The 20,248-nt window shown below is 40.5% G+C and overlaps 1 protein-coding gene across 1 annotated transcript; it reads left to right on the forward strand.

The window, feature by feature from the left end:
• Positions 1-413: 413 nt before the first annotated feature.
• EFCAB7 (EF-hand calcium binding domain 7) lies at positions 414-17,753 on the forward strand. The gene is made up of 14 exons (XM_062497907.1): positions 414-488; positions 2,287-2,456; positions 5,020-5,231; positions 5,595-5,681; positions 6,099-6,288; positions 7,005-7,132; positions 10,038-10,179; positions 10,664-10,773; positions 11,307-11,464; positions 11,645-11,778; positions 13,212-13,360; positions 15,062-15,271; positions 16,492-16,599; positions 17,646-17,753. The coding sequence occupies exons 2-14, from the start codon at positions 2,288-2,290 to the stop codon at positions 17,718-17,720; spliced, it is 1,872 nt and encodes a 623-aa protein (XP_062353891.1). The 5' UTR covers positions 414-488; position 2,287; the 3' UTR covers positions 17,721-17,753.
• The last annotated feature ends 2,495 nt before the right edge of the window (positions 17,754-20,248 follow it).

Consider the following 20,248-nt stretch of genomic DNA (forward strand, 5'->3'; position numbering starts at 1 on the left):
CGTGCGCCCGCCAAACGCCGCCGGCTGGAAACGGCGCCGAGGGCGGGCCGGGCCGGGCCGGGCCGGGCCGGGCAGGGCGGGGCCGAAGCCGGAACCACCGAGCCCGGGATCACCGGGAGCGGGAGCGGGACCGGGAGCGCTGTCGCTGTGGGCTCGTCGGGTCCCGCTGTGCGCGGTAGGAGCCGGGCCGGGGCCGGTGATGTTCGGGGCGGCCAAACGCGCCTCAGGGATCGCCGAGCAGGGCTGAGGGAGGGAAGGAGAGCTGTTCCCCTCAGGGCTGGGGGAAGGGGGTTGTATTTCTTTTTCCTTTTTTTTTTTTTTTAACGGTGGGTAGCAAATTTGCCCTTGTAGCCCGCTGTGCCCACTAAGGAGGGAGGTGATGTGTTCTATGTGGGAAAAATTTCCTCGTTTCAGGTGGACGAGTCTGGAGCGGGGCAGAGCTTCCCTGTGGAATGTAGGTTCTGTGTGAATGAGCCTCGGACATGAAGGTCAGTGCCATGGAGGGTCTGACTTTGGGCATCAGGAGGAATTTCTTCACCTAAAAGGGGCTGCCTAGGGAGGGATGGAGTCCCCATCCCTGGAGGTGTCCGAGGAAGGGCTGGACATGGCACGCAGTGCTCTGGGCTGTGAATATGACATTGGTTTGGGTTGGAAGGGACATTAAAGCTCATCCAGTTCCACCCATGGGCAAGGACACCTTTCACTGTCCCAGGCTGCTCCAAGCCCCAGTGTCCAGCCTGGCCTTGGGCACTGCCAGGGATCCAGGGGCAGCCACAGCTTCTCTGGGTACCCTGTGCCAGGGCCTGCCGGTCCTCACAGGGAAGAATTTCTTCCCAATCTCTAATCTAAACCTACTTCTTTCTCCCTATTTGGAAGCCTGGGCTGGATTGCTCCCCTCTGTCTATTTTTCTAAAGTGTCATTTACCAAGTAAAAACGGCCCAGTCTAAGCCAGGGGGCTGCTGGCAGTGCTGTCACTAAGCCATTGCTCACTGGATTTCCCAGCGATGGATTGGCAGCACCTCCTGGCCCACATAAGAAATCTCTCAGTAATGGGAAGCCCAAGGAGTACAAACAGGAGTTCACATTTTCTAAACTGGTTACTGGAAAATTAACATTTCTTCTTCTTCTTCTCCTCCTTGCCTTTCCCCTCCCCTGCTTCCACTCCATGTGTGTAACACTGGTGCTTAATTATAGTGACACCCGTTTGCAGGAGCCAGGCTGTGCCAGGGGGTCCCTGTGGGGTCCTTCTGGAGCCTGTGTAATATTAAAGTGTCAGGGTGTTACAAATTGGGTACTTCATCCTTGATAAGCAATCATTATCTGCCTTTCCCAAGTGTAAAAGACCTGTATAACTCAACAAGGTGCCAGTGATTGAGGCCTCCTGAGTAAAAATCCAATGAGTCCTGAAGGGGACCCTGGGACAGCGTTGTCTTGTTGCTGAACTTGAGATATTCCATTTATTATACTGGAATATATTTCCTGAAGTCAACGTTGGGTTAAATAATACAAGAGGCTGTTAAAGCAACAGCACAACAGGATTTAGTGTCCCTCTGTGATGGCCTTCTAAAAACCTTAATCACCCCTGGTGGAAGCAGAAAGCTGCTGTCAGAGTTTGCTGACCATTGCTGAGCAAACAGCATTAGTTGCTGCTTTGAGTTGTTAAAATAATTGAGAAAAAAAGAAGTGCTTCTGGTTTTTTTTCCATTCATTTATAATTGTATGGGCCCTGGACTTAAAGGGCCTGAGTTGCTCAAAATTTTATGCACATTTATTTCTATTACTTATATTTAGGTAACTCTAAGGAATAGAATTCTGTGCTTAACCTGACATTTTTGAGATTAAGAGTTCCAATTTTGACCAGTTTTATTATTATCCATATGTTTTGTTGAGTTATAAGAGTAAAAAGAGAAAACATGGGTGGCAAAGCTTTGTTTCACAAATAACATGAAAATGTTTTTTTGTGCTTTCAAGAATCAAGACTACATAATATTTCTATGATACTTGTAATATCAAATGTCTGCAACTATATAAAATACTGTGAAATTAAACGTTTTGCTGCTAGTGAAGGATAAACTGTGAGTAATAAGTTGAGCTCAAACTCTTTCTGCTTGTGGATCTCACGGTGCTTACCTACAAGTGTAGATAATTATTCCCATCCCAGATTTAGAGAAAAGAAAGGATGTGACCTGGATGTTTGGATAATTGGGGCTAGTCTGTATTTCAGAGGACAAACAGAGGCATTATTAATTAGTTACAAATTCTGACTGGAATTTCATCCCTCACAGGATGGCCAGCACTCCTGGGAATCAGAAAGCCACACACTTGGAAAATTCCCAAGGGAAGAAGTCCCAGCATGCAGAAGAAGCCATCTTTTACATGAACTGCAGAGCAGCTTATCTGACTGTCTTAAAAAGCAGCTTAGAAAACATTAAATCAAAAGAACAACTCAGTTTAGGTAATGACTGGATCTTTTTCCCCTCAAACTCTTACATGGGATGATTGCAGTGGGAGCATCCCTGTGCATAAGCTCAGCAAGTGGTTGAAGGAATTGAGAGTGGTTTTGGATGCCTGGTGGAAGTGGGAATGCCAGACAGAGGCATTTTATTGTAGGTTGTTTTATTTGTAAATCACCAGTAGGAAAGGTCTCAGTTCAGTTTAGAGTGGGCCATTGCCCTGGCACAGAAAACCACCATAACTGGTGTTCCATAAGAATTCTTACTCCTTATCTCAGCTCCTGCTAAATTACACTTTCATTAACTAGAACTAGATTCTAAATTTTATTATTATTATTATTGTTTTTTTTTTTGGCCAGACTATATTTGTGCATACGTGGTGGTGGTGTTGGCTGCAGTAGAACAGAAAAAATAAAATGTCTCTGATTGCTTCAGCTGCACTAAATAAAACTGTTGGTAGAAACTGAAAAACTGGAAACTGTGGGGCTTTGTTTTGAAAACTTCAGGAATTTCAGAGGGGAGTGAGAAAAATTTACCTGAAAAAAACCTGGAAGTTTCTTAATAATATATCTTAGTGACCAGGTAAGGTAAGGAAAGAGTAAGGTAAGACTGAGTAATAAATAACCTCAGTTTTGGAGGAGGTTTCACTATACCAGATGCAAATACAATTCCAACTTTGCAGTTTCTCAGAGTTGTGGGATTGTGTGCTCCATTTGGGTGGCGATTTTTTTTTTCCTTAGAGCATTTTTGTTCTTTTTTAAAAGGTTTTCCATGGAAATTACCACTGTAAAAGCTGAGTACCCTGATTGTAGCTTCTTTCCCTACACTAGAACATGAAATTCTACCCATTAACAAGCATATTCCTACAGCTTGTGACTTGGTGCTCTCCAGGCTTTCCCAGCTGCAATAAAAGGGCCTTTATGACATCCTAATGATAGTTTGGGATAATCTGGATTTTAACAGGGGGGTGGTGAGAACAAATGTCATCTCTCTAATAAATGCTTTGGCTTTCAGCTCTATCCATATGCCACTTGGCTACACAGCAAGGGTTTGGGCATTTTGCTTTCAAGGTCAACTTAGAGAGGGCAGTTAGTTGTTTAGACTCCCAGTCCTTTCAGAGATATGTAAGAATTTTGTTTAGAATTTGTAAGCATTGAGAATTAAAGACTTAAGTAAATTTTGGCATTTCTCAAACGAGTGGTGCCAATGTTTAAGCATCTCTTGCTTCATGAAGTTTGGTTGATATTCCAAACTAAAGTGCTCACTGAGAGGGTGGCCCTGTGAAATTTTATTTGTAGGAGTTTTGCTTATCCCCAAATGGTAGCTTCATTTCCTGTCTGTTTTAATATTACTCGGGGGATTTAGCAGAACCAGACCATAAAGAAATATAAAAAAAAGGTGCAGTCTGATTGAACTTTCACAAATACAATTTGGGAGGCACGAAGGGAATGGCAAGTGCTGATTTCCCTGGAGATGTAAAATTAAGGATTGTATATTTGAAGGATATCTGTCAGATATAATCCTGTGCTGCCCTGACATTCCAGGGATCTCTTCTCTCCATGGAAACAAACCCACAGAGTCACTGCCCTTCCTTCCTGGCTGCCCTTGACACTGAAATCCCCAAACCACTGCTCCGTGCCCAGGCGTGGCTCGGGTGAGGACGTGAGCCCTGCTCTGTCCTGGCTCCTCCAGCAGAGGTGGCAGGGCACAAATCTTTATTTAGTGCTTGGCACCGAGGCAGGGATTAACAGCAGAGGTGCCTGGTTGGTTGGTTTGTTGGTTTGTTTGTTTGGTTTGCTGGTGACACAGGTCCCACTGAGCATTGTCACCGTGCCACCGCCTCATTTCACAGATGCTCCTCAGCAGTTCCCAGCACAGGCTTGGGTTCTGCTCAGCTGGCTCAAAATCAAATGCCAGCCCAGGTAGAGATGAAGAGTCTCCTGTTCTTCCCTAAAAGATTATTTGGGAAGGTACCAATGCCCTCCCAGATAGACTGCATTTGAATTTAATTTCCATTTAACGTAATACCTTCATCACACTGAAAACCAAAAAGGTGTTTTCAGTAAAGACCTTGAAGAGGCAAATAGATCCAGAAAATTAATTTTGGAGAATGCCAGGTGTAACACCCGTGGCACTGGCTGCATGTGTGGTATCATTTTTCCTTTAAAATTTGTGTTGTATAATTGGAATTTATACATTCAAATGCACAGCAGAGACATAAAACATTGTCTCAGATAAATTCTACTCTAGATCTCAGTTCTTGGCATAGGAAGTGCAAAGATGATGTTGGTCTTAGTAGAAATAGGATCTAATAATGTGCAGACTTAAAAATAATATATTCTTGATATTAAAACACTGGATATAAGCTGAATTTTACACTTGAGACTGTGTTTGAGTTCATGGATATTTTGATTAAGATCATAACCTAAACTGCCCTTCAGACCCACTTTTGGGGTGGTTTGATTTTAAAAAAATCTGAACATGGAAAGTGACTCAAGGATGTTTGGATAAAACTCCTTTTCTGACAGCTGGAATAAAGATTTAATATTGTGTTTTATTGTTCAGTACTTCAACAGGCTGGAAGAAATCCTTCTCAGAAGACCATTAACAAATACTGGACTTCACAAACAACTTCACTGAATTTTGATGATTTTTGTGCCATTTTAAAAAAAGAAAAGCCAGCTACAAAAAATGAACTTCTGGAGGCATTTGGAAAACTAGACACAAATAAGGCTGGATATATTTTACATGATGAACTTTGTAAAATTCTTACAACAGTAAGTATCACTAGAAACTTAATTATCAATCTTTAATTAGCAGACATTTTGGAAATTAGATGGTACTGAGAGCTGGGTTTCCCCACTTTATAAAAGATTTTCATGGTTTCCAGAGGACACCACAGAATTACATAAACTGATACAATAGATCTCTTTGATATTTAGTAGCACTGCAAGGACATAATTTTTAATGATTTTGACCTCTGTTTTCATGATTCAAATCAAAACCTGTTGAAATCCATTGCAAGGTAAGATTCTCTGACAGATTATTAAAAGACTCTTTCTTTGTTTATAAAATTTGTGCTGTAGGTGAACAGGACTCTTGATTAGGAAACCAAACTGAGCTGCTTTTTTTTCTTGCAGAGAGGTGATAAAATGACCTGGGAGGAAGTGACCAGCATTATTAAACAAGCTGATTTCAACTGCAGTGGCAAGCTTGACTACAACAAGGCATGGCCAAGAGTGGGATTTGTTTTTGTGTGTTGACAATATGAGCATTAGTGATGACCTTACCCCAGAATTCTAAATTTTGGACTGAATAAACAGCCTAGAAGATTTGTACAGAAATATGGTTTTATAGGAGGAAAACTGCTAAGAATCCTATGTTAAAAATCAGTCTTTTAATACCTAGAAAGGAAGAGTTGAAAGTTGATTTTTGTTCAATATTTGGACCTCCTTGTTGAGTCATGGCTGCATTTTACTGTGATACTTGAGTGGTTTTTCTGATTAATGAAAACTAAAATTGTATTTGGCTTCAAGAGGAAATGCATTCTATCTGCTGAGCCTTGCTAATGCTACATTTTACTCCTTAAAACCTTTTGAGGAATGTAACTTGTTAAGTGAAATATTCTTTTTTTTAATCTGCAGTTCTGTAAGCTGTACCTGACCACCAGTGAGCAGTGCTGCAAAGCTGCAAGGGACAGGCTGGAAATGGATCCCAAATTGAGGCAGCAGCACTTTGGGAATCAAACTGAAAATTTCTCTGAAGGGATCTCACTGCCAGGGTCAAAACCATCCCCAAGGGTCTCCAGGAAAACTGATCACAAACTGCCTAAAGGTATTTATATTGCTTACATTTTATGTTTTCTTTCTGTTGGAGATGAAGCTGTGGCTCAATGAGCAGTCGAGTTTTTGTTTGATTTTTCTCAGATTAGTGAAGATTTTATTGATGAATATAATTTCTACTGTGCCAAGTTCAAATGGCTGCATCTTTGAAACTCTTAAATTCCTAAGTGTGGATTTTGTTGATATTCATGTGACACAGTCCAGAGGGAAGAGAGAAAAAATGCTCAGGTGTGTTGCACTGTAGGAAAATTATTTATTTCCTTCCTAGAGCAGAAATGAAACCCTAAACATTTCTCAATAAGCTGTGTGCTTGTTTCAATTATTGAAGCTGCTTTTTAAGCACAATTAATAAGTTATGGACAGTTTAATATCCTTCCTGAAGTCAGGAAGATACTTCAAAACCTTCCTAAATTGGAAAAAACTCCACAGGGAGCAGACTGCAGAGGCACCAAGTATGAAATTTTGGGATGCAGTTTGTGCTGTTCCAAGCTGCTTCAAATCAGGGAGGTGCAAAAATGACACAACAGGGGTGAAGGGAAGTTCTCTGATGGACTTCTTGTCATCCAGTTTTCTTTGTGCTTCTAAATGCAAGGCTTATGATAAATGCCACTAGGAGAGGCTTGAAATTATGTAATTATGAATATAATGAAAATATAATAATGAAAACAATGAAATATTGTAATTTTAATTAAATATCTCTTTTTGTAGCTGACAGCAGAGCTCCTTCAAGACCTTCATCAGCTCAAAGCAACAAAGCTTCCACCTCCAGCACTGTCACTGTGGGTGCCAGCAGCAGCAGGAACACCAAGCTAATTATTGAGCCTGACACAATGAAGGTATCACACTGAAATGATGGTGTTTTCCTCTAGGCACCTGTGTTATTGCATTTTAAAGAAGCTAAAAATCAGAGAAAAATGGTGTCTTATGTTTTATTAACAGTTTGTCAAGGGCAGCTATAAACTACTGAGAGCTTTCTTGATATGTATCATTATTATTATTAACATTTTTATATACTGTTGGTTTTGCTGACAACAAGTTATTGGAAATAATTTTTCAGGTGTGAAGGTTTAATAGAACAAAATGTGTTTTTTATAAATGAAAGCACTGTTGGAGAAAACAGTTAATGACTTCCTGAGAAATTTAAAATTGAATAATTTATTAGGTTGGTGAGAACTTTAAATGCTTAAGTAGTCTGAAAGATTGTGTATCATAAACCTTTGCATGAAAGGTAATTGGAAATAAATAACAGATTTGTGAGCATATTCAGTTTCTTGGGCATTGCTTGGTAAATAGATGGTGTAACCTGAAGATATTGATTTTTAGTTAGACTAATATGTTCTATCAGTATTTTCTTTTAAATAAATCACTCATTCAATATAAATTCCTGGGGGAGAGAGACAACAAAGTCACTTTGCTAAGTCAATATTTGTAGAGTGTTAATATTGATCTTTTTCCCTTTGTTTTCCCTTTCTTGACTGAACCTTTACTAGTTTTCTTTCAACAGAAAATAATGGCTATAGAAATATAAAACATTAACTGGGAACTGCTGGGATACATTAAAAATGTGCACCTGGAGACTCTTGTGTAAGAGGGAAAAAATGGTTCTGACCACACAATGTAACTGCTGCTGGAAAACTGAAGTGATTGTCCTCAGGAGCTGCATTTTTGTTTCAAATAACAACTCTGGATTTGTTATTGAACTCTGAAGTCCTTTATATCTTCCCCATTGCTATACAGTGACATTTGTTCTATATTAAAATTTTAAAACATCATCTCCCAGGGATTTTGTGCAGTCTGTTTAGGTAGCTGGACCTCCATGCAATTTAACCTGCAATCTCACCTTGTTCAAACATCAGGTGGGGTGGATAAAAGCAGCACACACTTCCCCGAGGTTGGATTCTTTTTTTCTTTCTACAAGCCAGTAAAAACTGAGTTTTTAAAAAAATATTGATTAGTATTGCTTGGCATCTCCAAAAACTGAAATTAATAAACATGGGAAGGTGTGAGTAAGTAGAACTATTAATTTTTTTAAACTTCATTTTACACGATGCAAGCTCTGCCAGAATCAATGAATAAATACCCAGAGATTTATTTGTGGTACGAATCAGAATCTACCACCCAGAAGTTCTTTTTATTCATCTTCTTTCCAAAAATTTTATTTTATTGTTTCACCTGTTTTTTTGTAGAAATAAGAAAATATTGTCCTCAGGACCTTGGAGCAACAGCAATTTCACATTTCTTACAGAGGAAAACACTGGAAGGCAGAACATGGTGAAATGTCTAAAATCAAAAACCCTTAGCAAATTCCTCTCAATCATTGCTTTTTATTAGGAATTATGCAGCAATGTGTGGATATTTTCAATATTAACTTAATTTTCAGTAGCTGTGACCAGCAGCAGGTAGTGCCTAACATTTCTTTCCAATTAACATTTCTAACACAAACATTTCCCACTTCAGCTGTTTTTTAACAACTTCTGTTCTGCTTTGAAGTAACAGAAGAAAACCCAATCAGAAAATCCTCTTTTAGCTTCCCAATTTTCCATACCTGCTTGAAATTTGATAATTTAGGACTTCTAGCACCACCTTATGCTCTCTGCCAGAATAACAGGATTTGATTTCCTAAAAGGAGAGGGTAAGGTTTTTGTCCAACAGTTTTGCCAAGTATCAAGCTTGGAACAAACAACCAGTTATTTCAGATGTGTCAAGTTTTAAGAAAAAAAAAAAAATCAGTTTAAAAAATTTCCTTTTAGATGAAGGCAGGAGTCATGGAAGTGTTGGAATAAACAGTTTAGGAACAGCAGTGGAACTGATCCAAGGGGCTGAATTCCATGCTGGAATTCTGGCACTGGTTTATGTTAATCCCAGCTCCCATTATCCACTTTGTGACTGACACAGCCCCAGCTATTGCCCCATATTCAACCCTCACCATTATTTAATATTTAATCTCTGATCACTTTTTTTCCTAAGTATTTTTTATGATTGGTCCTTTTTTTTCCTTATCCTGTCACTACAAATCCGGTTTCCTGGATAAAGATGAGTATAAAATTACTGGATGGATTTGTTCATTAGGTTTATTCTGCTCCATAAAAGTTGGCCAGGGGCTGATCTTTGGCTCCATGGTCCAGAAATAGCTGCACTTCCATAAGGATTATCCATAAAAACTTCTCCAGCAGCTTCTCCCCACAGTGAAAAGATGATGGGAAATTATAGGAGAGGGACTTGGCTAGCAGTGCCTTCCAGGGGTTGGACATCCCACTTTATTTTAACCAACTTCATTAATCTTTTTCTTTTCCACAGCCTTTGAAGGTCTTTTACAACTTATTTAGCAAAATCTTTATTTGGAAAAAAAAACAAAAAAAATTCCAGACCTCCAAAGAACAGCAGAAAGGGAGTTGCAAAGTGTATAATATTTGTATTTAAATTAATCCATGCTGTCAGCTGTTTGCAAATAAAATTAGCAGAATCTTAGTGGCAGTTCCAATTTAATTTTCAGCTCTAGGAGCATTGGGGTAATCTTTGTGCTTTTCAGGCATTTTCACAAGTGTAGCAACCTTACTTTACAAAAATTGTCTATAAAAAGGACTATTTGGGATATTTTTAAAAATGAAAGTATATTGATGCTGTATCTCCTGGTGTGTTTTATTCAGGGTTTATTAAAAAATCAAATAAACTAACATTCCAGAGAAAGCACTTCTATCTATCCCAAATGAAGAAAACACTGAATATTTACTTGGTTTGCAGGAATGGCAACGTGCACAATGCAAAGGCTGCTTCTACCTGGAGGAAGATGGGGAAATCATCAGTCACAAGTACAGGCTGCACTTAGCCCAAAGATCTGCACTTTGTGTCACCATCAAACCCTTCCATATTCCCCAGGCAGAAGGTCAGTGTGTTTCTCTTTCACTTTCTTCTGCACAGGAGGTGCTGCCTTGGAGATTTACCATGGGGCTTCATCCACTTGAAGCTTTAGAATTATTTTTTTTATTCCCTTTTTAGTCCAATAAACCAGAAGCCTTTAAAACCTAAAATTGTTTTGAAGTCACCTGGGCTGGCTTTTTTTTTTTTTTTTTTTTTTAAAATTGGGTGGTATGTAACCATTCCTTGATATTCTTGACCCTTAATGATAGTACTATTTTATCAATAATTCTTAATGATAAAATTGTTAATTATCTGTCAGATAATCACAGGGAATAATTTATCTGCTTGGCCTAAACAGGAAGAAGATCTCAATAGCATAGAATAGATTTTTATTCCATTTTTCATCAGCAGGGATCTATAAATACCATGGGAATAGCTATTTTGAGATGCAAAAACCTCAATTTTGGACCATTATTAAGTATTTTTTTGGGGATATTTTTTCTTTTTAGGGAAATCTTGTCACTGGTTGTCAGTGGACACAGCTTTGTTTATTCTGAAGGAAAATGAAACCCAAGAGAATCTACAGCTTGTGAGCTTTACTGAACTCCAAAACAAAGAGGTTAGAGATTTTTGGTGTATTCCTATTTTAATTGGTTTTTTTTAGTGTGTGTGTTAATGCTGGAGGTGTGAATTCCATGTGTTTGAAGGAATTCCAGCTGTACCTGGAGTTGCTGAGCTGCTGAGTGTATTTACAGCTACTCAGTAAAAACTCAGTTGCATTTCTGCACCTTCAAACACAAAATTTCCAAGGCAAAATTTGTTTAAATTTCCTCTGATTTTCTTTCTTTTTGCCATTTGAACTTCCTAGTGCACAGAATATTCTTCTCCTGTGGCAGAATTAAGAGAGCATTAACTGATTTTCCCCTTCTTTCCTCATCTCTCTCCTGTCTGGTTTTTTAGCTTTTATTCTAAAAGATTCACTATTTTTTATCTTTAAAGTGGCATCACACAGCCATTATTTTTTTAAGGAGAGAACCCAGAATTCCCAGTGTTTTCAAATAATTAATCGCTTTTGTATGAATATTACTGGCAATAAAGAAAAGCCTCATTGGAGAAGTTCTCACAAACTTTTCTGTCTTCCTTTAAGAGCAGATGTTTGGCTGGAGAGGGGAGCTTGGAGCTGGGATTTACTGGCTGCTCCCTTTCACAACTGGCTGCAGGCTGAGAAAGGAAAAAACCCAAATTTCTGGAGAAGCCAAACTGGTGTGGAGGGATGAAGATGGAGAGCTGGCTCTTACCAAAGAATTCCAGTGAGTTTTATTCCCATGTCTGAGAATAAAAATGTCTTTTCCAGCTCAAATGTGGCTTTTAAAATAGTAGTGTTTTGTACAGAATAATCTCAAACAGGCTGAGCAGTTCTTGGCAATATTATGAGACAGAAAAAGGAAATGGAAGCCTTTGGAAATAGTTTGGCCTTTTTCCTCCCTCAGAGCTGCTTTGTTGGATATATTTGAAACAATTGATTTGGATGGGAATGGCCTCCTGAGTCTGGAGGAATACAACTTCTTTGAGCTGAGGACTAGTGGGGAGAAATGTGATCAGGAAGCCTGGGCTGTGTGTAAGGGTAAGTTCATCACTGTGGTACAGCTAATTAAGGCTATCAATTAACTTCCAACTGGATAGAAGTGGGTGTTCTGTACCTATTCCAAGAACTTGTGTGGATATTTTTCTCTTCCTTCTCTCTTCTTTTTTTCCAGTTTGCTGTCCTTTGCTTTGCTTCATTCTGCTGTGTGTGCTACTGACCTTCTGCTGAGAAAGTTCTTCCCCTTCCTAATTGTTTTGTAGCTGCCAAAACCTACAGGGTTTGTAATCCTGGATCCTATGGGGAAGGAAAGTGGCACAGGTATTTGTTTGATCCAACTCCTTTGTGCAGAGTGGGCTGGTGCTGCTTTTTTTATCTCACCAAGTGTGGAGAGGGACATTTAATTAGTGTGGATCTGATGCTGTAAATTAGCATCCAGAGTTTTTGTGGATTGCCAGTGTCTCCTTTTATAATATCCATGTCATGTTTGACATAATTCCTTTGGAGGCTGTGGCATGTTGGCAAAAATACTTGAAATCTGGCAAGCCCTATTAATTATCTGCACCCAGAACACTCGGAGGTATCAGAATTTCTCCAAGCTGATGGAATGCTCCTACAAAAATACATTTCTAGAACTGAATTTCTCCTCTGTTTCATCCCTGGATGTGCTTTTCCACACCTGATGGCTTTGTCAGGGTGATACAGGTAGGAGGGGTGGGAATGTGTGAATAAATAAGAGAGGAAAGAGGAGAAGCTGGGGAATGTTTCACCAGGTCATCAATCAGTGGAAGGGTTCACACGAATATCATCAATCTTGACACCAAAGTTCAAGCCATTTATTACAGCATCTGTACCCTTGGATAGATTTATTAAATTGGTGATCCCTTTTTAATAATATATAGTAAAGATTTAGCATTGTTATGAAGATGAGAAAACCATTTTTAAAAGTCCCTGACACGAGGACATTTCAATTATGTGTTTGCTGACATTAGAGTGGTGGATCTATGATATTCTCTCTAGAGAGGGGTGTTAGGATTACTGGATTTTTATTGCTTTTTAGGAACTAAGTAAATCATTGCTTTATCAAAGACCTGAAGCATTTAAAGGTGCTGGCTCCAGCTGGCTTTCATTTCCCATTCCTAAAATACCCCATTCTGCAAAGCTCAACCACAGTCTTTTAGGGAAAAAAAAAATCAATATGAACTCATTTTCTTTTGAAATCTGCCCCTTTTTTTGGGGTTATTCAAGGAGCCAGCTGTTTGTAGGCATTATCCCAAATCCACAGGGGAGCTCTGCAAACAGCTCATGCCTGGTCAAGGACACTCTTTCCTAAATAATATTGGAGATCCTGAAGCTCTAAGTTGGCTCCAGCTTTCCAACCTTGTTAACAGGAGGGGGATTTTGACTTTGGAAGGACAAAGGTGCTTGCAAAGAGAACAGATTTTTTAAGTGTTGTTTTTATTCCTTTGAAACAGAAAATTTTGAGATGAAGAAGAACGAGCTAACAAGACAAGGATTTCTGGATTTGAATCTCATGGAAGCCAACGACCGGGATGGGGATCCTTGGGACCTTTGGGTCACTTTGTTGTCCCTTGGCTACAACAAAGCTTTAGAAATGACAGAGGTAGGAGAGGCACAGAGCAAAAATCCCTGCACATTGAAGTGCTGCTGTGTTTGTGTGTGCCACAGAGTGATTGCAGGAGGGCAGGGGCCCATTGCCACCAGCCAGGGCTTCCACTGCCACTGTCATTGTCCTGATTCTTAGGATAGCACTTGGGTCTATGAAAAAAAAGAAATTTTCATTTGCTTTAGAGAAAGCCAGGATTTTATGGGGTTATAGAAGAAGAAATTTTGGATTGTATCTATTAAAAGAATCCCTGCACTCTGTTGGTGGGGAGTCATAGGAAGATAAGGATGGTAAGCCATGATCTGCCAGCAAATGTAGAAAAAACTGGACTTTTTCTCCTTAAACTAGTCAATTCTGTGACCCAAATCACAATAGAAGTGGACCAAGGTATTTTTATCCACATGATTCAGAATTGCTAGTTTCCTGACATAACTATTTCTGTTATTGTTGCCTTTCACAACAGTGTCTGAAAAGGTTCAGTGTTAAATTTTAATGCTTCATTAAAATTTTTGGGTTTGGGTCACAGATTGTTTACTTTGCAGGACCAAGGATTATTTCTCTGGTGTTTCTGTAAACTTACAGATTTTTTTGTTATTTATTTTTATACTCTGAAATGCATATTACATATTTCTGATGTTAGCAATTCTTTCTAAAAACGAAGATTTCTCTTATGAAGAGAAGAAATTATGAAAAATTCAAGCATTAAATCTACAGATCAATCATTTAATTCTCAGGAAAAGCAGATTTTTAGGATCACAGTCTGATATTATTTAACTTTGTTCAACAGGTCAATGTAGTCAGTATATAAAATATATAAAGACCTAAAAATAGTCAGTATGGGAGATATCAGTGAAAACTTTGGGATGGTGCTGAAGGATTTAAGGTCAAGCTCCTTTTCCTCTGGTTTGCAGAGCCCCTGCAAAGTTGTTTTTCTGCATTTCAGCCACAAGAGAGAGCCCTCCTCCAAGAAAGAACATTTTGAGGAGCTTTTTTTTTCTCCAGTTAGGAATTTTGGGAAGGTGTTTTGTGCCTTGTTCCAGCTGTGGTTTCTGGCTCCAGCCTTTGCTTTCCAAAGGACAGCACAGCTATCAAATGCTTCAGTAATTGATCTAAAAATCTCCAGCTGTTAACTCATGTCTCTCACTTAATTCTTTAATTCTTTGATTTCAAATAGTTTTTGGAGCACTGAGACAGAACTTGAGCAGTCCTGGTGGATTCCAACAGCCTTTAGAAAGGAATTGAGGTGCTGTGACAGTCTGAGAAAACACAAACCCCTGGTTGTTACACCAGGAGCAAAATACAGCCAAGATACTCCCAGAGTGCTCAGTGCAGCGTTGCAGAGGTGTTAAATCTGTGTGGAGTGGCACAAACAGCAACAGTGTGAAAGGTTTATTTCAGACCCTGGAATACATTCAGTTTTCATCTGAATTCCTGGACGTTTTGCTGTTCAAGCAAGGATTTGCTGTGATGAACTATGTCAGGTGTACTGGGAATGGCATGAAAAAGGCCCCTTGTCCTGGGCTTTCATTTGGTGTAAAAGATTGCCACAGCTCACAGTTTATAATATTTAATATTGTAGGAAATATCTGTATCTGGGTCATTCTAGTTCAAATATGCAAATGCTTAGGAGCTGTGGGTGAAAATCTGGGGGGAAAACTACAGCTCGAGTGATGCTAAAACTCATTTTCTTCACTGCAGGCCTGCCCCTTTGTCATTGACTTGTGTGCAGAGAGGTGCAAGCCCAGAATTAAAGCCATTTCTCTGGAGGCAGGGGGCTCCCAGCTCAGCAGGGCTCTCTGCAGGTCTGTGGTTAATAAAGGAGAGGCCAAAGTTCTGGATGGCTCTGAGAACATCTTCATCTACACCTACAGATCAGGCAGCAGAATCACCTCTGTGATTGAAAATAAGGTATGGCCTGGAACTTCCACACTGTACTTTGTGTTAAGGGCTGGTGTTGTTCCTGCTCCTTCCTTGGGTCGTACTTGAGAATTGCTTTTCCTAAAATCAGGTTTTTGTGTCTGTTTCATTAAGAAAAATCCCTGCCTGATGTGCTCCTTGTGGCTTCAGAAGAGCCTGGGTCAGTGTTCTTGGAAGGGCCAGATTGTTGTAACGAGGCAAGCAGTTCTAACTGCCATGTAGAAACTGAATATTTTTGTTTCACATCCCAGTTTTTCAGTATTTTGTCACAATATCATCATCTATGAGAAAACAAACACTAACAGCAGGAAATTCAATTGGAGCAAGGGCAAAGAACACAGCATTTACACTACTGAGTATTTTCAGTGTCCATAAAGAAGTCAAAGAGCAGAGATTTTTAGAAGTTTGTTATGGATGGGTTTTTACCTGATTATTCTTCCAGGTGTGTTTTATTAGTAGCTCGAGCTGAAATTTGTAAATCCAAGTAGAAGTGGTTGGTGAGATTTGAAACCTTTTTCCATACATCACCATGGCTGTTCTCAGTTTCCTTTACACCAGGAACTGTGAGTAAATAAACACAGCACAGTAAGATGTTAAACTTCAAATGCTTTAAATCTTAAAAAATCACAGCAAGAGGTGTATTTTTAAATGCCCAGCCATGCACAAGGGGGTGACTTGGGGGACTAATATTAGGACTGGATGCTGAGGCTCCTGGAACTCTGGATTTGGCTTTGCACTTTGCCCTTTAGGGTGGCTATTCTAGAGTTATTTATGTTTGGGGATATGTCAGAGGAGATCAGGGCTGCACTGAGACAACTGGATGCTCTCTGCTCCAGATCTCTGCCCACTCTGTTCGTACCACTTGGGTTTGGTTTGCAGACCTCCCCAAGCTGGGTGGGAATGCTGGGGAAGCTCCACGGGGGGATCTGGGCAGGTTGTGAAGATACAGCAAAGCCAGGTTTGTATCTTCACAAGTGCTTGTGTTGTTACAATGAGTCTTAAACTTCTTCTGACCACACTGTGGTGCTGAGGTACATTTGAAACTGTTACTCCTCACAGAGCATGTTACTCTTCAGAGTATCCATTGAGCATTTCCATCCCTAAAACAGCAAGGTCACAGGAAGTCCAAGGATTGTGCAGTTGTTACTCAAGGAACAGACATTAAACCAGTAAAATCTTAATGGTTCCTTCATTTTTTTTTTCACCTGCAGTCTGAAAACAAAGTGATAATTCATGTCAACAATGAGCAGAGTAAGAACTGCCTAAACAATAGGGGACTGACAGTTTTTGCTGTGGAAGTGGCTCCAAAATCAATGATGGTAAGGTTTTTAATTGCTTAGCCAGCTTTAGAGAAAATCAGGTGACATCTTTGTATTTTCTTTTTGTAGGGCTTTTATCACGACAGTGAGCATGTGGACAGTGGCATCTGCTGACCAGAAGAGATCAGATGCACTTTTTGATATTTAAAAGCTAATCATGTATTTGATGTATCCCTGTTTTCCTGTGCAGTTTGCTCTAAAAATCCATAATCCAGTTCTTCATACAAGGGCCTGTTTCACTTGTCCTTTCTATACATGCACTATTCACTAGTATATTTAGTACTCTTTTTTCTATGGCTGTATTTTATTTTTTTTTTCACTTAGCAATTTTTAATCCCACGTATTGATGATGCCTGTGAGGGCAGACCAAGCAGGCACTAATCAGAAAGAGAGATAAAAGTATTGCAGTCCTTGTGCACACTGTGATGTGCTAGTGGTTAATTTTTGTTAAACCTGATTTAGGGATATGTTAACCATGAGACAATTTGATTGCTGAGCCCTTCTGCAGGGCTGGGCAGGCTTTAGTGACAATTCCAAATGAGGGTTCTGAGGGATGGAATGTGATGGAAAATGCATTACAAATGCAGATTGTGGGGGTTTTTTCGTTTATTTATGAATAACCCCCTGGTTTTATTTTTCTAAAAGTACAGCCTCTTTGTTTAAAAGCAGAGACATCCAAGCTATTTTATATTTCCCAGCTTTCCAGGGTGGGTTCATTCCAGCCTGTTACAAACAGAGCAGTCCCATGACACAGGCAGGGCTGGGGCCTATTTAAATTGCTGCTGACACTTTAGATATTCATTGCCTCATCCTGTAAGGTGCTTTTTAATTTGAATTTAGGCTTCATTCATTATGAACTGTAGGCTCAGTCCTTCTGGATATTTTTCTGTTGAATTCAAGAGTGATTTTTGAATATCTGTCAGCATAGATGATGAATATTCGTCATTTAGTGACACAAGTACTGAACATTTTGCTTACACAGCACATTGGGTAGCAGTTCTCCAGTGAAGAGAACTTTCTTTCACCTCTGCTTTCTCTCCTGCCAGGTCTCTCAGCACGTGATGGCCCTGAATGAGCAGGAAGAGTGGATTTACAGCTGTGTTCACTCCCTTGTGTGTTAAACCTCCCAGTGCCAAGGCTGGGAGCAGCCAGACTCAACCAGGATTAGCTTTGGGCAGCTTTTAGACAATTTATAGTCTTGTCCTTCTCAAAAAGCTGGCATGCATTTGTATTTCTTGATAATTTGGGTATGAAAACACTGAGGCACAATAAAAACTAGTGCTGTCCAGTAATCCAGATGCCAGTTGTAATATAATTGTGCTTCAGAAAGGATTGTTTCCCTTAATATGCTCTTATTTTCCATACCATGGATTGTAATTCCATCACAACTGCTTCACTGAGGAAAAACTTTGTTGAATGGGTTCCTAATTAAACATTCCTGTAGTTTTGATGTGAGAAGTATAGAGGGATGAGACTCATTTTATTTTGTCACTTGAGAAAGGATTTGTTCCTTTCCAATTTTTTTGGATCATTTGCTGATAATCTTCATCTTACCCTTGTTCGATAATTTCTGCCTGATTTTATATTCTTTTATATAAAATAAAGTCTGCCTTTTCATATGCAGTAAGGAACTAATATCATTTGAGAAAAATGAAGGTTTGTCTTTGGCTCTTGACTGTTAACAGCAATTAATTATTCCCAGGGCAGCTGAAATAAGAAGACTGAAGTGTGCCAACTTCAGGCTGCAGCAGCAATGAAAATCATCTTTGAGGTACTAAATACATCCAGCTTATTACATTTTTCTGGTTCCTCCAAAGATCTGTTAATGTGGAAAAAAAATGATGGCCCTGGCCACTGGATGCTTAAAAAAAAATGTTTGAGTTTAAAATAGCCATTAAATGTCTGTGACCTCATATGTGAGGGCAGCAAGTAATGTTGCAAAGTTATTTTTATCTTCCCCAACTCCTGTTCTCTGCTGTTACTCTGCTGTAATCTTACACTGGGCAAGTAAATGTCAGTGGCAAAATGAGAGCTGGGCTCTGATTTACACACTCAGGCAGGATTCCTGGTGAGCTTTGAGTTTTCCATGTATTTTCCTTAGCAAGTACCACACTTTCTGTTTTCAGAACTGTCTAAAAGAAGTCGAGGCCCCAGAAATATTTGGTGATTTTTTTAGCTCTGACTGAGCTCTGCAAATACTGCCTCAGGCAATGTGTGGGTAAAGCAGAAATTCCCAACTCCTTGTCTAAAAATGAGTTGGGAAATAATGAGACACTGTGTGGAATAGACACTTCAAAATGAGCAGTGAATTATTAACATTTCTTTTGTTTGTAAAATCAGCCTGTTTAGGTGGGGCAGGAATTCATATGCAACTCTCTCTTCCTTTCAGGGTTAAAGCTGAGAGAAGGGCTTAGCTGAGAAATCAGTGCACGTGGAAAGAGTTGGGTTTGCTGCAGGTAAAAGCCATGGCACAGCACTACACAGGGAACCTCATTTGTTTTCTGATTCTCCTGCTGCTAGGAGAGGCTTAATTATCCAGTTTTTAAAGTGGGGACCTAGGCAAATTCTCCATGGCAGGTTCAACCTTCCCTGCCCAGGAGGAGGTGAGATTAGAGATCTTGGTTTTATTTGCAGAGTCTTTTTCATTTTGCTCCAAATCCAGGTACCACCAAGACAGAAAAAATTCCAGCTTCTCTTTTTAAGGTTGAACCCAGGTACCAGTTTATTCTTTTCGAGGGGAGACATTTAACAGGCCTTTAATCATTTAACAGAAATTACCTGTAACAGGTAATTTCAATTTCTGGAACGTTACCTTTCTTTTGAGAACTAGAACTATAACAAAATTCAGCTTCTTCAAGGCTTTGCTAATGCTGACCTTCCTGTCCCCACTTCTGGGGCACTGGGGGGCTCCTGTTTCTGTGGGGTGGTCACCTGAGGCCAGAGCCTGTCTGTAAGGCCTGTGGGGACATCCTGCTGGTGGCCACAGGGACAGGCAGGGTCTGGGGCACCTGCGGAGGCACACCTGGAGAAAAGGAGGCTCAGGGGGACCTTGTGGCTCTGCACAACTCCCTGACAGGAGGGGACAGCCGGGGGAGTCGGGCTCTGCTCCCAGGGAACAGAGACAGGATGAGGGAAAAGGGCTTCAAGTTGTGCCAGGGGAGGATTAAATTGGATCTCAGGGAGAATTTCTTGATGAAAAGTGTCTGGTCCTGGCACAGCTGCACAGGGCAGTGGTGGAGTCCCCATCCCTGCACGGATTTAAAATCCCTGTGGGTGTGGTACTTGGGGACGTGGGTTAAATGGTAGCCTTGGCAGTGAAGGGGAGCGGTTGAACTTGAAAATCTTGAAGCTCCTTCCTAAACCTAAACCATTCCATGATTCTGTGACCCTGGCTCGGATGGAGCAGCGCACCAGGACACGGAGGTGCTCGGGGCTGCGGTGGGGCAGCATCGGCTGGACCGGAGAGGAGAGGACAGGAGAAGACGAAGCAGGACAGGACAGCACACGGATGCTGTCCCTTCTGGGCTGGTCCCTGCCCGGCGAGGAGCGCGGGCGGTGCCTTTAAGGGGCGGTCGCGGGGCGGTGGCGGCGGCGGGGCCGGGGCGGCCGCGGTCCCCCCCCGGCTCCCGGAACTCTCCCGGCGCCGGCC

This window comes from Cinclus cinclus, chromosome 8, assembly GCF_963662255.1.
Source record: "Cinclus cinclus chromosome 8, bCinCin1.1, whole genome shotgun sequence".
Classification (NCBI taxonomy): domain Eukaryota; kingdom Metazoa; phylum Chordata; class Aves; order Passeriformes; family Cinclidae; genus Cinclus; species Cinclus cinclus.

Bases quoted from the DNA above. Each gene is read 5' to 3' on its own strand.
- EFCAB7 (XM_062497907.1), top strand. From the start codon at position 2,288: ATGGCCAGCACTCCTGGGAATCAGAAAGCCACACACTTGGAAAATTCC. The intron at 5,232-5,594 runs GTAAGTATCACT...TTTTTCTTGCAG, and splicing joins TTTGTAAAATTCTTACAACA to AGAGGTGATAAAATGACCTG. The intron at 10,180-10,663 runs GTCAGTGTGTTT...TTTTCTTTTTAG, and splicing joins CCATATTCCCCAGGCAGAAG to GGAAATCTTGTCACTGGTTG.